The sequence below is a fragment of the Neolamprologus multifasciatus genome, chromosome 7 (assembly GCF_963576455.1).
Source record: "Neolamprologus multifasciatus chromosome 7, fNeoMul1.2, whole genome shotgun sequence".
Classification (NCBI taxonomy): domain Eukaryota; kingdom Metazoa; phylum Chordata; class Actinopteri; order Cichliformes; family Cichlidae; genus Neolamprologus; species Neolamprologus multifasciatus.
Genome location: NC_140445.1, coordinates 56,855,497 through 56,869,873, shown reverse-complemented (window position 1 = coordinate 56,869,873; position 14,377 = coordinate 56,855,497). Strand labels below are relative to the sequence as shown.

The 14,377-nt window shown below is 43.8% G+C and overlaps 1 protein-coding gene across 1 annotated transcript in view; it reads left to right on the top strand.

Moving 5' to 3' along the window:
• The first annotated feature begins 308 nt into the window (after positions 1-308).
• iqsec3b (IQ motif and Sec7 domain ArfGEF 3b) overlaps positions 309-14,377 on the top strand; it is a 32,202-nt gene continuing 18,133 nt past the window's right edge. Inside the window, 5 exon segments of the mRNA XM_085165184.1 lie at positions 309-1,132; positions 6,463-6,537; positions 10,702-10,819; positions 11,851-12,285; positions 13,291-14,018. Coding sequence (XP_085021310.1) covers positions 609-1,132; positions 6,463-6,537; positions 10,702-10,819; positions 11,851-12,285; positions 13,291-14,018 — 1,880 coding nt within the window. The 5' untranslated portion in view covers positions 309-608.

Genomic DNA, 14,377 nt, shown 5'->3' with positions numbered 1-14,377 from the left:
GCATTTATAGTTTTTATGGGCCTTTAAAATACATACAAAGCTCAGGGGTAAGATGCATCGCAAGATGCACATGCTACACAAATACACCGCCTTGCGATAGTTTAACCAAATTCTTGGATTTAAAAGAAAAAAGGATTTTATGTGCAATAAATCAGCTTCACATACTAGTCCACAAACTAAAGATGCTCCGTAGAACTCCTTGTAGCTACCTATAGGGCGCGTGCTAGGACTGTGCTCGTGTCTGTGCTTGCAGTGACGCATCCATCCTCGAGCACCTCCCCTCCTCCCTGCTGTCACATCTGGAGCTGGCTGCTCTCATCAGCACCACTCAGCGCAGTGTATGTGTGTGTTTGAGAGAGAGCGAGAGCGAGTGAGAGAGAGTGAGGGAGGGAGTAAACGACTGGAGAAGTGGAGACTGACTTGGTCGGCGTAGCCTCATCCACAGCCGAACAGAATCAAGGAGAGGAGAGCGGAAGGACATCCCACGCCACCTTCTCATCCGCACTCACAAATAGGCTGTTTTGCATCTCCTCTGTCCTCCATCCGCGCGTCCAGGTTCTTCCCCCCCTCTCTCTCTTTCTCTTCCTTCCTCTTGCTGTGGGTAGCGTATGATGAGCTCCAGCCTGCTAGAAAACCCGGTGCAGGCGATTCTGTACCTGCGGGAACTTACCACCATCGTCCAGAATCAGCAGAGTCTCATCCAGACCCAGCGTGCAAGAATAGAAGAGCTGGACCGGAGGGTAGATGACCTGATCGGCGAGAACAGACACCTGCGGGACGTCAGGATACAACAACAGCATCCTTATCACCACCATCACCACCATCACCACCCCGACCCCAGCTGCCTTCATCATCACCACCACCATCCCCAGGACCCCCCGCTCAAGACTAGTCCGGGGTCTTTGCCAGATGCGGCTTCACCAGCACAAGTCGAGGCGGCTCCGGCTGTCCAGTCTTCGCCCACCCGACCTATGGACCCAGGAGACATGCAGCTGGTCCCAGCCGAGCCATCCACAATTTCGCCGGTTGAAAGTGAGTCCGAAAACGGTGGAAGTTGCCCCAGCTGCCGCTCTTTGGTTCCGATGACCCCGACAACCCTTTGTCGGTCTCTGGCCCTGGCCAGGAAATCCGAGTGAGTAGAAAATATTAGAGCCTTTGATTGTTTGCATGTATGCGTGTGCGCCAAAACGCTCCAGATGCCTATATACATAGCCTAGTGGCTTTTCAAAAAGTAGCTCTATAGCCCATAATTTCAAACCTCTCGCGTTAACCTGACTTATTCGGCTGTATCAACTGTATCAACAAGCCAAAACAAATTTCATATCTTCCATATTACGGGCTAGCCTGTTGTCGAATCCTTAGCTTTTGTCTCAAACTGTGTAATTAGGCGCATCCACGTGTGCGTGCGCGTGCTCTGCAGATTGAGAGGCGTTTAATTAAAGAAGAGGGCGCTTGCAAATTTCCAATTTTCAGCTCTGTGTATGTGTGTGCCGACCGAGGACCGTGCCAGGAGAGGAAGAGGTGGATTATTTAAATGAGAAACTGGATCACGATCACTGGATCATTACATAACAAACAGCTGGAGGCCTATACGTGTGTGCGTGCGCGGGCGCGTGTGTGTGAGCGAGAAACACACTCAGCGCAGCGGTCAGAGTCAGTAGGAGACAGAAGCAGCTTCACGTGTGACGATGACACACCTCGAGCCGCTGTCCGGGTTTGCTGGCTTTCTTTGTTAATTACCACCAGGGATCTACAAGCTCCCACGGGATCTCAAGGCCTCTGATGTTCCCCTGGTAGATGAGATACACAGCTACACACCACAAACCACACGCACACACACACACACAGTACCGCCTCCTGCTTGTCACCAGAGCTTCACAGAATATCAAAATATCACCCTAATGAGGGAAGACCCATGTTTCTCTCTTTGCCAGAGTGTGTGTGGTGTTCTTTCTGTTCATAAGTTTTCTATCAGCAGGAGCCCTTATTGGTCTCTCTGGGACTCCACCCCCACTGAGGGGAGCAACACAGAATGAAGTTGTGATGAGAGGTGCAGAGGAGCACATATTAACATTAGTGATATTAATCCAAAAGTGCACATGATCATGCATCTTACAGTCGCAGCTCCATGTGCACGAGTGTGTGTGTGCAGAGTCCCTGTTGCTTCTCTGGACCCTGTTGCACTGCGTTGACCCCAAGTTGTTCCTGAACGTCTTACTCTGCAACGACAATTTATTGCTCAAGAAACAGCGTTACACAGATTCTTAATTATAATTAAGAAGAGGGGAAGAAATTACAATAACAATAATTTAATGTTATTAAAAGAGCTCAGAGCTTGGAGCAGAACATCCCTCAGATGAGCTGGCTGCTGCAGAGCAGTTGGCTAAATAGCCCTCTTGCTCCTGTGGGTACTGATGTATGTCCTTGAATGCAACCTTACGCCTCTGCTCCCTCAGTGATTTTAAGTCTTTTGGATTAGACCAGTAGCCTAACACCTAATGTCTACTTTTGCTTTTGGCAAGCCAAGCAGGAGAGGGGGAGAAAAGCTTTTCACCTCCCTGCTCCTTCCTGTCTGCAGCTGACTGGAAATCAGATCTCTGCTCCATTAGTCCTGTTACCAGCTAATTAACCTGTATAAGTTGTGTGATTGTGCATATGCATATGTGCTGGCATGCCTTCGTTCACACATCCCACTCTATCAGTTAATTTGAAGATTTATTTTAACTCACTATTGACTTTTGTGACAAACAGAGACATGTGGACTAGAGTTCTACATTGGGTTGGCTGTGAGTGTATTTATGTTTGCATTGTCATTGTTGCAGAAACCAATGGATATGCCTATGGGGGAGAGGCAGGATCCTCTCCTCCACTCATTCTCAGTCTTTCTTTCCAGCTGAGCCTTCTATCTGCCCCACTTAGCCCATGGAGCGAACAGTAATCAGCCATTCTCAGGAGAGGGAAAGGCAGAGAGATGTAAAGAGAAAGAGAGACATGCATGCCCAGTTGTTGTCTTTGATGGAGCCCTTGGAGGTGTCTAGAGGAAGGAGCTTGAGGCTGACACTGTGAGTGGACCGCTGAAAGAGAGGGGAGTTGAGAGAGATGGGAGGGGGGTTAAAAGAGGAAGAGGAGGCAAAGAAAAGCGCATTCATTGTACAGAAATTGAGACAGGTACAAAGAGAGAGTAAAACACACACAGAAAAAAGAGTGTATTTGACGTAGCTGTCTCCTCGATCTATCCGTCTGGCAAACAAATGCAAAGGCTGGACAACACTTTGCTATCCTGTGGCGGCATTAAATGTGCATACAAAGAACTGGTAATGTTTTTGAGTCCAAATGGAGCTGATCTTGTTGCATACCAACCCTCCTCCATCGTTCCTCTCGCCTTACACTTTGTACTGGGTACTGGCTGATGAAAGGCATTGCGTTTTAAGTGCTCTTACAAAACAGGGAAGAGGAGAGGGGAGGTGCAAGAGAGAGGACAGAGCTCACAGAGAGAGAGGAAGAGAGAGAGCCAGAGAGAACATAGGCCAACAGCAGGAGGCATGTCCTGTTAAAATATTCACCTGTTCTCTTTGTAAGTGTTGTTGCAGACGAATGGCCGTCTGTACAAGGCACGTGTGTGCCTTGTACAGACAGATGGACCCGCTGAGTGTTTGTGTGCGAGTGTGTATATGAGTATGTGTGTCTGCACAGGCTGGCCTCTTCTTCCCTGTATGACCAAATAAAACTGAGCAAAGCTGAACTGTTTTATATTAGCCTGACAAAAACTTCCAACTCTCATCATGATGGACAAACTGGAGTTGACTTTGGGAGTTGAGGTCTTACAACAACTGCCTGAACAGTCAGCTCCTATTTAAACCAGTATAGTTAAAAATAGGCTATATTGTATTTGCTTTCCTTTGGAGAGTTAGATGATGAATGATCTTTATCTTATCATTTCGATACGTTAAACACGAAGCTATAGCCTAGCAGGAGTAGATGAAAAATAAAAGTGAAAAACCGAACCCACCCCCCTGCATATTTTAAAGTTCCTAAATTAAAATGTCATATTGCTTTATTTAATCTGTCCAAACCCCAAAGTGCAAGCAAGAAAATTTGTAGTTTTACACTGTAGTATTTCTTGGGCAGATTAATTAATTCACTGGACTCAAAGCAAGTAGTCTGGGACGAAAAAAATACTATGGTAAGCAACCCCTCTGCAATCTAGTCGTAACTTTAAACTCTTCTCGAGATGTGGCTTAGTGCTGTGCGTCTCCTCTTCTAAACTTGATGAAAGCGAATTAATTTACTTTCCAAAATGTAAAAAGTGTTCCACATTTTCTTTCAATTGCTGATGTGGTAACAGTATTGGTCATATGACTCTCCATTTCATCGAGGTTGTGGCCTCAGAAATAGTTTCACCCTGCAATTTAGTGTAAAGACACTCTTTTATATTTGATGACAAAGATCCATGACTGAGCTGTGTCTTCCATAAACTCTGAGCTTTCACACAATTTCATTTTCCTGCTCACCTGTCAGTCAGATGTGCATTAGACAAAGTATATTTTGGCATCATCTCATCCAAAACCAAAGTAGACGGTGAATGGCACAGGGAATGTAGTTTACAGGCTTACGGGGATGTTTAAACTCCTTCAGTTGTTGAGTCAGCGATCGATTCCTGGCTCCTCCAGTCCATGCACTGAAGAGCCTTTGAGCAAGACACTAAATCCCACATACGACCCGTATACATCCATAACTGATAAAGCATCGTACCCGCAGAATAATACACTCTACAGTATAAACAGATTTGAATCAGATTTTTAATGTATAGCATTTTGAGTGCTTACTAAGATTAAGAATTACTAAGAAATTGGCTTTTTAAGTGACAATTTACAGCATCAAAACCTCATCAAGTGTAAAATTAATTAAAAGCAGATCAAATTACTTTAAAAACATGGAAACGTCTCACACTACAAAAAGGTTTGTGGCTATATAGAGTAGATCAGGTGTTAAAAAGTAAGATTTATTCAAGTGTGTAGAGTTGTTTTAACCTGCAGGAAAACTAGAAGGGGACCGTGTTACTGTTAATTAAACATCTATCTGTGTACTAAAAAAAAGGGAAAAAGGGGAATATTCTTTGACAAGCATGTTTGAATATTACTTGTTTCAGATGTATGACAGAGCAGTTTATGTTTTTAGCTCCAGTGATTTCAGAAAGTCCTCTTAGCTTGATATATTCCTTTTTTTGCCCCGCTTTACCTGATGTTTAAAGCGGATCAACGGCACAACAAAGACAACAACTACAATGGAAAAATTAATATTCAGATCTAACATGATTGTTTTGGAAATTTTTTTGAACCTCCTGGGATCAAGCTGTTAACAGAAGAGTGTGGAAATTACTGCAAAACCTGCAAAACAAAACCCAAAAAAGATGAATCCAGGTATAATAACTAGTCTATAAATTCCACAAAAAGCAGCTCTTTGTGTCAGAGGTGTCACTGGGGGGCTTAGGTGTTACAACAGATGAAGCAGTATTATTCATACCAAATAAATATGAATATTTTTTGCCATGCATCTTTTAAAAAAAATGAAGACAAAAAACACCACAGTGTCCCTTTAAGTCTGTGGAAGTTGCTGTGAAACGATAGCTTTTTATAGCTCAGACTGTCATTCCTAGTCTTGCACTGACTCTGACTGCCTGTCACTGTGGGTCTGTGTCATGAGCAATATGCTGCGCCCAGGTCAGAAGACTTGCTGTAGCGTAGCCAAGAAATTCACTGTCAGCCGAATCCTTTCAGCTCAGCATGAAAAGACCAATACTACACCAAGACCTCACAAAAACTTAGCTGGATGGACAGTGATGATCATGCTAATTTTCAAGCCTCTGGTAGTGGAAGGTGTCCAGCATTCGGAAGGTGAAAAGGTTGAACGGCAACAGCTTCCACGTGATGCATGGGATTTTTTTGTCCGTTGTTCTCCTCGGTTGTAATCTGCCCCAGATAAAAGGACTAGCAAAGTGCTTAAAATATGAATGTAAATGCAAAATGTATGAGAGAGAAATGAAAATGAGAACTTAAGAAAAACACAGGAAGCAGAGCCAGAATAACCATCTGTCCAGATTGGGTTAAGGGAATTCTGCTAAATCACCACTGATCTGCTGAATTGGAGAGGAGGGGAGAGGACGAGCACATCCGGATACACAAACACATAAGTGCTCCCACTCTATCTAAGCTTTCTCAGCCTTGAATTGACCTACATAGGGTATTTACCCCGGGATCAGTGGCAAGTTGTGTAATGCAATGTTACAATAATCCAGCATCTAAGAAGCACTTCTTCAGGATCTTTTGTGATGTCGGGAATGAGCGCAGAGAAGCGTATTAGCACAAGGCAATCCAACAACTGAACCAATAACAACCTGAAAGACGTGCTTTCCTTCAAGTCTATCCACCCCACTGCTTTCCTCACCTGTCTCTTCTGCTGCAGGAGCGAGACTGTGCTGCATCAGTTTTGCTGCCCCGCCCCTGAGCATCCAGAGACTGAGACCACTGGCTCGTCCAGGTAAGACAAAGATACTTTAATAGAATTTTTTTTCTCTCTCACAGTGTGCTCTTGCAACAATGTAAAACATCCAGTCTGCATACATACACTCTGTGCATTAGTGCCAGCTGAGCCATTTCAACACCCAGGCCTTTAAGCATGCCTGATAGCCTGATTGCTCTTTATTGAACCACATGTGAGTGTGAATTGGTGCATTTATAGGCCTATTGTGCATGGATTTCATAAAGATAGTTAAATGTTCTGTGACTAAACTACACCTCTGACAGCCTCAAGGGTAACTCACATATTCATAGGCATATAAATGGGAAGTGTGGGTAACCGAACTGATATTCCCACTATGAAAGCGCCTATGGCAACTCTGACGCAATCCTCGCCACTACCATAGTAACTGGAGAATCTACTGTAGTGACTTTTACCGTGTGACTGTGCGTGGGCAGTGCTGTCTGTTTGTGATGCGAGTTGTTTGTGAGTATGTAGAAAGTATTGTGTATGGGGATGTGTGGGAATGCATGACATTTCACTTGGATTTTTGAATGAGCCACTAAAACTGTGAAAAGCTGATTTTGTCATGTTTCTCAATGATTACTGTTTTTCCACCCTCCTCCCGAATGTCTCCCATCTTCTAATCCTCTGTGCTCTGTTTCTAAATCCAGTCGTTCCCGGTCTATTTCTTTTCCTCCAGTCTCTTCATCTGCTATGGCGTAGTTTTCCTCCCCGTGTTGTTTATTTCTTCTCATTATTTATCTGTCTGTTGGAAGACTCTTCTAATCAGCTCACTGCAATTATTTCTATCTCATCCCTCCTTATCAAGTCTCTCACTTATTCTGCTTTTATTAATATCACCATCTGTCTGTCTGGAATCCCTCTCTTCTCTCTGATCTGATGACTTTACTCCTACACCCACATATCCCTGATTGGATGGGCTAATGGCACAGCGGCAGTGGACAGCCAGCTGAGATGATGATGAGATGTAGCAGAGATGTGTAACACCGTAGCTCATTATTATCATCGTTACACAAAGTTTTGTGCTCTCTGTGGCTGCAAACCTGCACCCACGTCTACGCGCTGATGTTCGCCGAATCCATCAGAACACACAAACCTCCCAAGAGATGCCACGAGATCTGCCTCTAGCTTAAACTGTCGTGCCTTTTCTCCTTTACTCAGCCTTTTCGCGTGTGAGCGAGTTCTCCCCTGGCTGTACAGTACTTTAGGTCTCCGTGGGACTGTGAGCAATGCGTTTTGACAGATGTTCAAATCTTGCCACCTTGTCACACAAAAGCAAAGGCAGGAGTCTATGTTTGCGAGCGTGTACGAGAGGAAGAGAGGGTGTATAGTGCCCATATCATTACAGAGGCTTTTGCTGTCCAGATGCATTAATAGCTGACTCTTGCTTTTAAATCCTCTAATGTATTCTAATGTACTCTAATGTATTCTGATGCAGCACTGGGGCATGGCAGTGTTTTAATAGAGTTTTTGATATAGACAGCCTCCAGCATGCACACCCCAACACACAGTCTCAACCTTCCTGTTTCCTTTCTATTTTCCTATCGCACTCTTTCCTCTGGTCCCACTCTCTCTTTTTCCATCTATTTTCGCTAACTTTATCTCATTTAATGATAAAAGCGAGCGTCTCTGGCCCTATCTGTGACTTTTAGCTCGGTACTCAGAATAGTTGCTTTCACAGCAATCAAAGAAAACAAAGAGGGAATTTAGTGATGCAGTCATTATTTAACCACGAGCGAGTTTTTTGTTCTCCCTGGTCCCGTTTAGCACTGGTCCTCTTCGTGTAAAAATTATTAGAGTAAGCCTTATCTGGGAGGAAGAAAGAGTGAACAAGCACACACATCATGTGCACACATTCAAGGAGGTTTCTGGTTTTGACTATGAGAAAAAAATGATTATAAAGAAATCGTGCTGCTAAATTCCAAACAGTATTTTCCATGAATATGTAGACAAAGTGTCTTAAAATGCCTATTTGTGTATTTTGGACATTTTCTCATGACTGGTCTGGAAAAAGACATCTTATGGAAATAAAATAACCCAAAATTTCAAAATTGACCTCTGTATGAAAAAAAACCCATGCCTTCCCCTGTAGTTTCTTTTCATAATCAATACACATACTCACCTGCTACTTTATTGGTTTTAGTAATTATCCAATCAGTCAATTACAATGCAGCAACTTAATGCATGTAAACATGGTCAAGAGAACCTGCTGAAGTTTAATCTGAGCATCGTGGTTGTTTGTACCAGACTGGCCTGATTATGTCAGAAAACAGAAAACGATCTGAAAAAGAGAAAACATTCCATGACAAAAATGCCTTGTTGTAATCAGAGGTCAGACGATAATTACAAGAGGCATCAGTAACTCAGAGAATGCAGAAGAGCATCTCTGGACAGGCTTATAGCAGCAGAAGACCACACCAGACTCCTCTCCTGTCAGCTTGGAACAGAAAATGGAGACAATTGTTCACACTGGCACAAAAAAAAAATTGTTTGGTCTGATGAGTTTCATTTTCTGCTGCAATATTTGGCTGTAGGCTCTAAATCTGGCATAAACAACAGGAAAGTATGGATCCACCCTGCCTTTTATCAACAGTTCAGGTTGTTGTTGGTGGTATAATCAATCATTTCTTGGTACACTGAGCCTCTTAGTGCCACTTGAGCATTGTTTAAATGTCACAGCCTACCTGAGTATTGTTGTTGTCCATGTCCATCCCTTTACGACCAAACCATATCCATCTTCCAGCAGGATAATGTACCATGTCACAAAACTCAACATGACAATGGTCTCCACAGTCCTCGGATCTCAATCTGATAGAGGATGTGCAGCCAACAAATCTGAAACGGCCGTGTGATGCTGTCATGTCAATATGGACCAAAATCTCAGAGGAATGTTTCCAGCACCTTTTTGAAGCTATGCCACAAATAATTAAGACAGATCTGAAGGGAAAAGGGAAGTGAAGTGGTGGTGTCAATCTGTTCATGCAATACTCTGGAACAAATCTGAGCAAACTTGACAAAATATGTCCCTCAGATCTCAGTACACAACATGTAATGAACATCAACAAATAAAAAGAAACATTCAAACTTCTCACATAGTAATAGAAGGAGGCCTGGAGAGATGGACAGATGTTTGGTAAATATGCACGAGCAGAGAATTGCTGAATATTTTGTCAGATGGTCCTCAAGACTTATAAGGAGGGCAAATATGAGAGGGGCTGCATGTCTAAACTAAACTAAACTAAACAATCTTCCATTTATATAACACTACAGTGCGAGCTAACCGCAAAGAGGTGATCATTTATGCTTTATATATAACATTTTAATTTACCGATTGAATAGGAGGAACAATCTATAGATAAACCAGTTACTGGTCAAGTGTGAGCTAGTCACTACTGAGGAATATAGGAAAACGTTCACTTCTATTACAGCTGATTCTTACCTCCTTAAGAGAGAGTCAGAGAATAAAGAATCAGTCTTTGACTGCTCACAGTTTATAGACATGCATCCTGCGATGATGGATCACAAGAAGATATTGATTCACATTACCGGCTCACAAGCAAAAAGGGTTGGGAACAACTGGATCAGCACACTAAAGGGAAATGAATCAACAGTAATTTAGGTTATTTTGGCTATTAATGGAAAAATAAAATGCTTTCACTGTTTGTCATAGTGTGAGGACTTGTGCATTTTCTCCATGTTGTATTATTGTGATAGAAATGAATATTGCTTGTGGATTGTTCATTTAATGAGTCATTTTTGGGTCCAAGAAATTATGATTTTTAAAAACATTTTTTTCATCACATTGACAAACAGCTGATGTGCTGTTTCTTTACTGCAGAACACAATAAGAAAAAGCTGAGTTTTATGTTTGAAACAGCAAATAAGAGGTGGAGATTATAATTTTTTACATAGTTTTACACTGTTACATATTCAGAGTTGCACACTTGCAACTTGCACTCGAGCCACAAATCTGACCAAATAGGACTGGGCACATAAAGCCAGTCGACCTCACCCTGGGCCGCCACAGCTACACGTCACTGTCTGCATGCTGCTCCCCTTATAAGTCTCTTCACATTTCACATACTTGATGACCAGCCACTGACATCAGAGTTTTACTCTGTCAGAAGGACTGATATCTTTCTGCTCTTATTTCTGTGTCAGTGGACAGATGCTGAGCCTGGAGGATGGCACCTCCTCTGGGGACAGACAGGAAACAGAGGGTACCAAAAGGGAGGGACCCAGTGAGTACGAGAGCACCCTGGAGAATAAAAACAAACAGGTATGTCTTTTAGCAGGTGTATGTGGGCTCATGAGCATATTTTGGGTGCTGAGGCAGAGCTGGTTCCTCTACCTGTCTTTGCACGAGAAGGTGTGCATGTGAAGGTTGCTCACTTGACACAGAGTTGGGTGACAAAAAAATAAAAACAGATTCCCGTTCAGATCTATTTCTGTCTATGTTCACATGAAAAAAGAGCACCCAGGATACCACTGCCACAGAGACAGGAGCATGAACGATGCTAAGTTGTCATGGTAACAGCTAATAACTGCTTCTGGCGGCTGGAGATGTCTTTATTCCTCATAGGAAACTGCTGAAGGGTCCGCTGTTACTGCGAGCGCTGTTGCATGGATTCACTTATATGAGCGTGTCTGTGTGTACTTTTGGTATGATCAAATCCACGCACACACAGAAACACACACAAATGAGTGGCTGTCCTCCTTTTTTCCTCCCTTTTTGTCTCTTCTCCCCCTGCCTCCCACTTCTCCTCGATTCCCTCTCGCCGAAAATGTAAGAGGGCAAAAAATTGTGGAGGACAGTGAGATTTTAAGCTGAGCTGCTCTGCCAACAAATGGAATAGAAATAAGCTTGTGAGGCTGTTTACTTTTCTATTCATTTTCTCAACAGCACCTTTGTCACAGCCCATCCATCCTCTTTTTCATGCCCCTTCAGCCAGTATTAGCAGCTGAATGATGATAGATGATGTTTACTTTGGTTCTAATAACACAAACACCCACCAGTTTTAAAAAGAGTGGACTGATAAGTAAGACCCAAGCGGGTGCTAGCAGACTCATGGACTAGTGGAAAGTATAATCAAGGCTTAAGAAGGGCGTGAGTGGGAATTTCATGATTCAACTCAGCTCTTTTGATCTTTTGCAGGCATTGGCGCAAAATGGTAACATGTTTGCTTACTGCTGGATGAATAAGTATCTTTCATTAGATTTTGTGTGCTTTGCAGTATTATTCTTGAAATGCCTTAAAGTCTCAGAGTCCTGTCAACAAATTTAATATACTCGCTCTCTCCCTTTTCCCAGATAGAAGAGTTGGAGCAGAAGTATGGAGGCCATCTCATAGCAAGGCGGGCAGCCCGTCGTATCCAGACAGCCTTCCGTCAGTACCAGCTCAGCAAAAACTTCCAGAAGATCCGCAACTCGTTGTCAGAAAGTAAGCTTCCTCGTCGGATCTCTCTACGGCATCCCAGCCCTTCGGGCAGAAACCGGAACGCAGCTCAGAGACACAGCTACACTCTGCATCCTGGAGGAGGACAGATACCTTTACGCTCTAAAACCCCCCCTCCACCCCCTTGCCGCTCCACGTCTCTGCCCCCATCGTCTCCTGCGTCAGCCCCGGCACCTCCCCCAACTCCTGCCCCAGGCTCAGGCCCAGGACCTGGACCAGGCCCAGCACCACCCACACCTCAAACCCCAGGACCCTCACTCACACAACTGGAAGACTGCTTCTCTGAACAAGTGAGGTTTTGTTTTTTGTTTTAATCTTGTGTTGTAGGAATGCAAAACTGTATGGTTTTATAAATGTTTTATAAACTTTTTATAAACTCCAGATAGAAATATCTGGAAAACCACTGAATGAATTATCACAATTTTTGGTACATTTTAGACATTGACCTTTCCATGACTATGAATCCCAGTGACTTCTTTAACCCTCTAGTCAAATATTTTGACAGGTACAGAGCGTATTACTATTAAATTCGATAGATACACCATGTCCTCATCATTCAGAAGATAAATTTTTAACAACCTCTTGACTTTTGTGTCATTTTCTAGTAAATGTATTGGCAGAACATTTGGTGTAAACATTCATAATCTCCTCGGGATCTTTTATAACTTTGATCATTCTTTGATGTCCTCAGGTCAAGATGTGATTGTGTCTGATACTGAGGTTTATGATGAAACATCTGCAAAACTGATGACATTCTTATTATTCTTTGTCTTACTTTGTGTTTTAATGCAAATCAGCAAATGTCTGCATGGCATTAGGACTTCATTAAAGCCAAGGAGCCCTACGAGCGTGTAGTCATGTTAAATAAGATTTTACCATATTCGTGAGGCACGCTGTCAGTATCAGTCTGTCCCATCATAAATCTACTGATCTCCGTGACAATATTCTCTTACCCTGACTGAACCTATCTTTAAATTCTCTTTAAATCTTCCACTACTTATCCAACAGAGCTGACCCTTAGTGTCTTTACATCTACACTTTATCTTATTTAGCTAAACTACACTGACTGGCTCTAGTGACTTGATAGAAATGAGTTTCATCTTAATGCCAGTGGCCCACTCAGTAGTCCAGCTGCTGTCATTGTTAATTTAGTTCCACTAGTCTTACTAAAAGCCACTAATTAGCAACCCTGCGACTATCATAAGCTTTTACATACATGAGTCATGGCCCTTGACCTGATTAAATCACGAGTTGTGATGTGAATTTTTATATTTTTTTTGTGATCATACTTGCAGCTGCACTCCTTGGCGCAGTCAATTGATGAGGCCCTTCGTGGCTGGAGCTTGTCTGAGGGTGGAGAGGGCAAGGGACTGCTGATGGATCCCGGGGCGCTTCGTGCAGCTGCTGAGAGTGCTTGTCTGCCACGTAGTGCCAGCTCGCTGCTCATGGCGTTCAGGGATGTTACAGTTCATATTGACAGCAATAGCTCCTATACCATCTCCTCTGCCACCACCACAACCACCACCACCTCTTTGGGCAATGCAGGTGGGGGACAACCAGGTAGCAGGAAGACTTCTGTGAGTGGAATGGCTGGGGGAGGAGACAACCAGTCAGTGGAGGAGCCAGAGTTTCCTGCACCTCCGCCTAGTGAAGAGCTGGAAATGGTTGATCTAGGATCCAGGAGGGGTTCAGCAGTGCCGACTGCAGGGGGAGGAGGAATGGAAGGGGAGAACAGCACAGACAGACTGGGATCCTCCTCCACTTCTACCTCTACTTCCACTTCCATCTCCACCTCAGCCCAGACTAACCAACAGCCTGCCCAGATTTATACCCAGTACCAGCAGTACCACTACACTCATCCCCAGCAGATCTCCGGGGGGCCGAGCCCCGAGGCCCTGCAGGCTCTGGTCGTTTCTCTGCCGAGGGACCGCTGCCAGGATCCAGCCTCTTGCCGCTCACCCACCCTGTCTACTGACACACACCGCAAACGCCTCTATCGCATAGGACTCAACCTCTTCAATGTGTGAGTAGACCACCACACACACACACACACACACACACACACACACACACACACACACACACACACACACACACACACACACACACACACACACACACACACACACACCGAGCACTCTCTCAGAAAATATATAATAAATATTTCTGCACCCTCTGGCTCAGGGTTCAAAGTACTCTTACTGCGGTTTGTGTCGAACACATCTCCAACAGCCATGCAAAACCGCTTTAGGCAGCTGCTCATTAGCGTTTGTGATTGTTGGGAGGAGCTGCCTGTTCAGTGTTATCTTCTGATGATCTGATGTCCATGGCAAAAAAAAGACATCAAGAGGAAGGCAGGGATGGGAATGAGAGAGAGAGAGA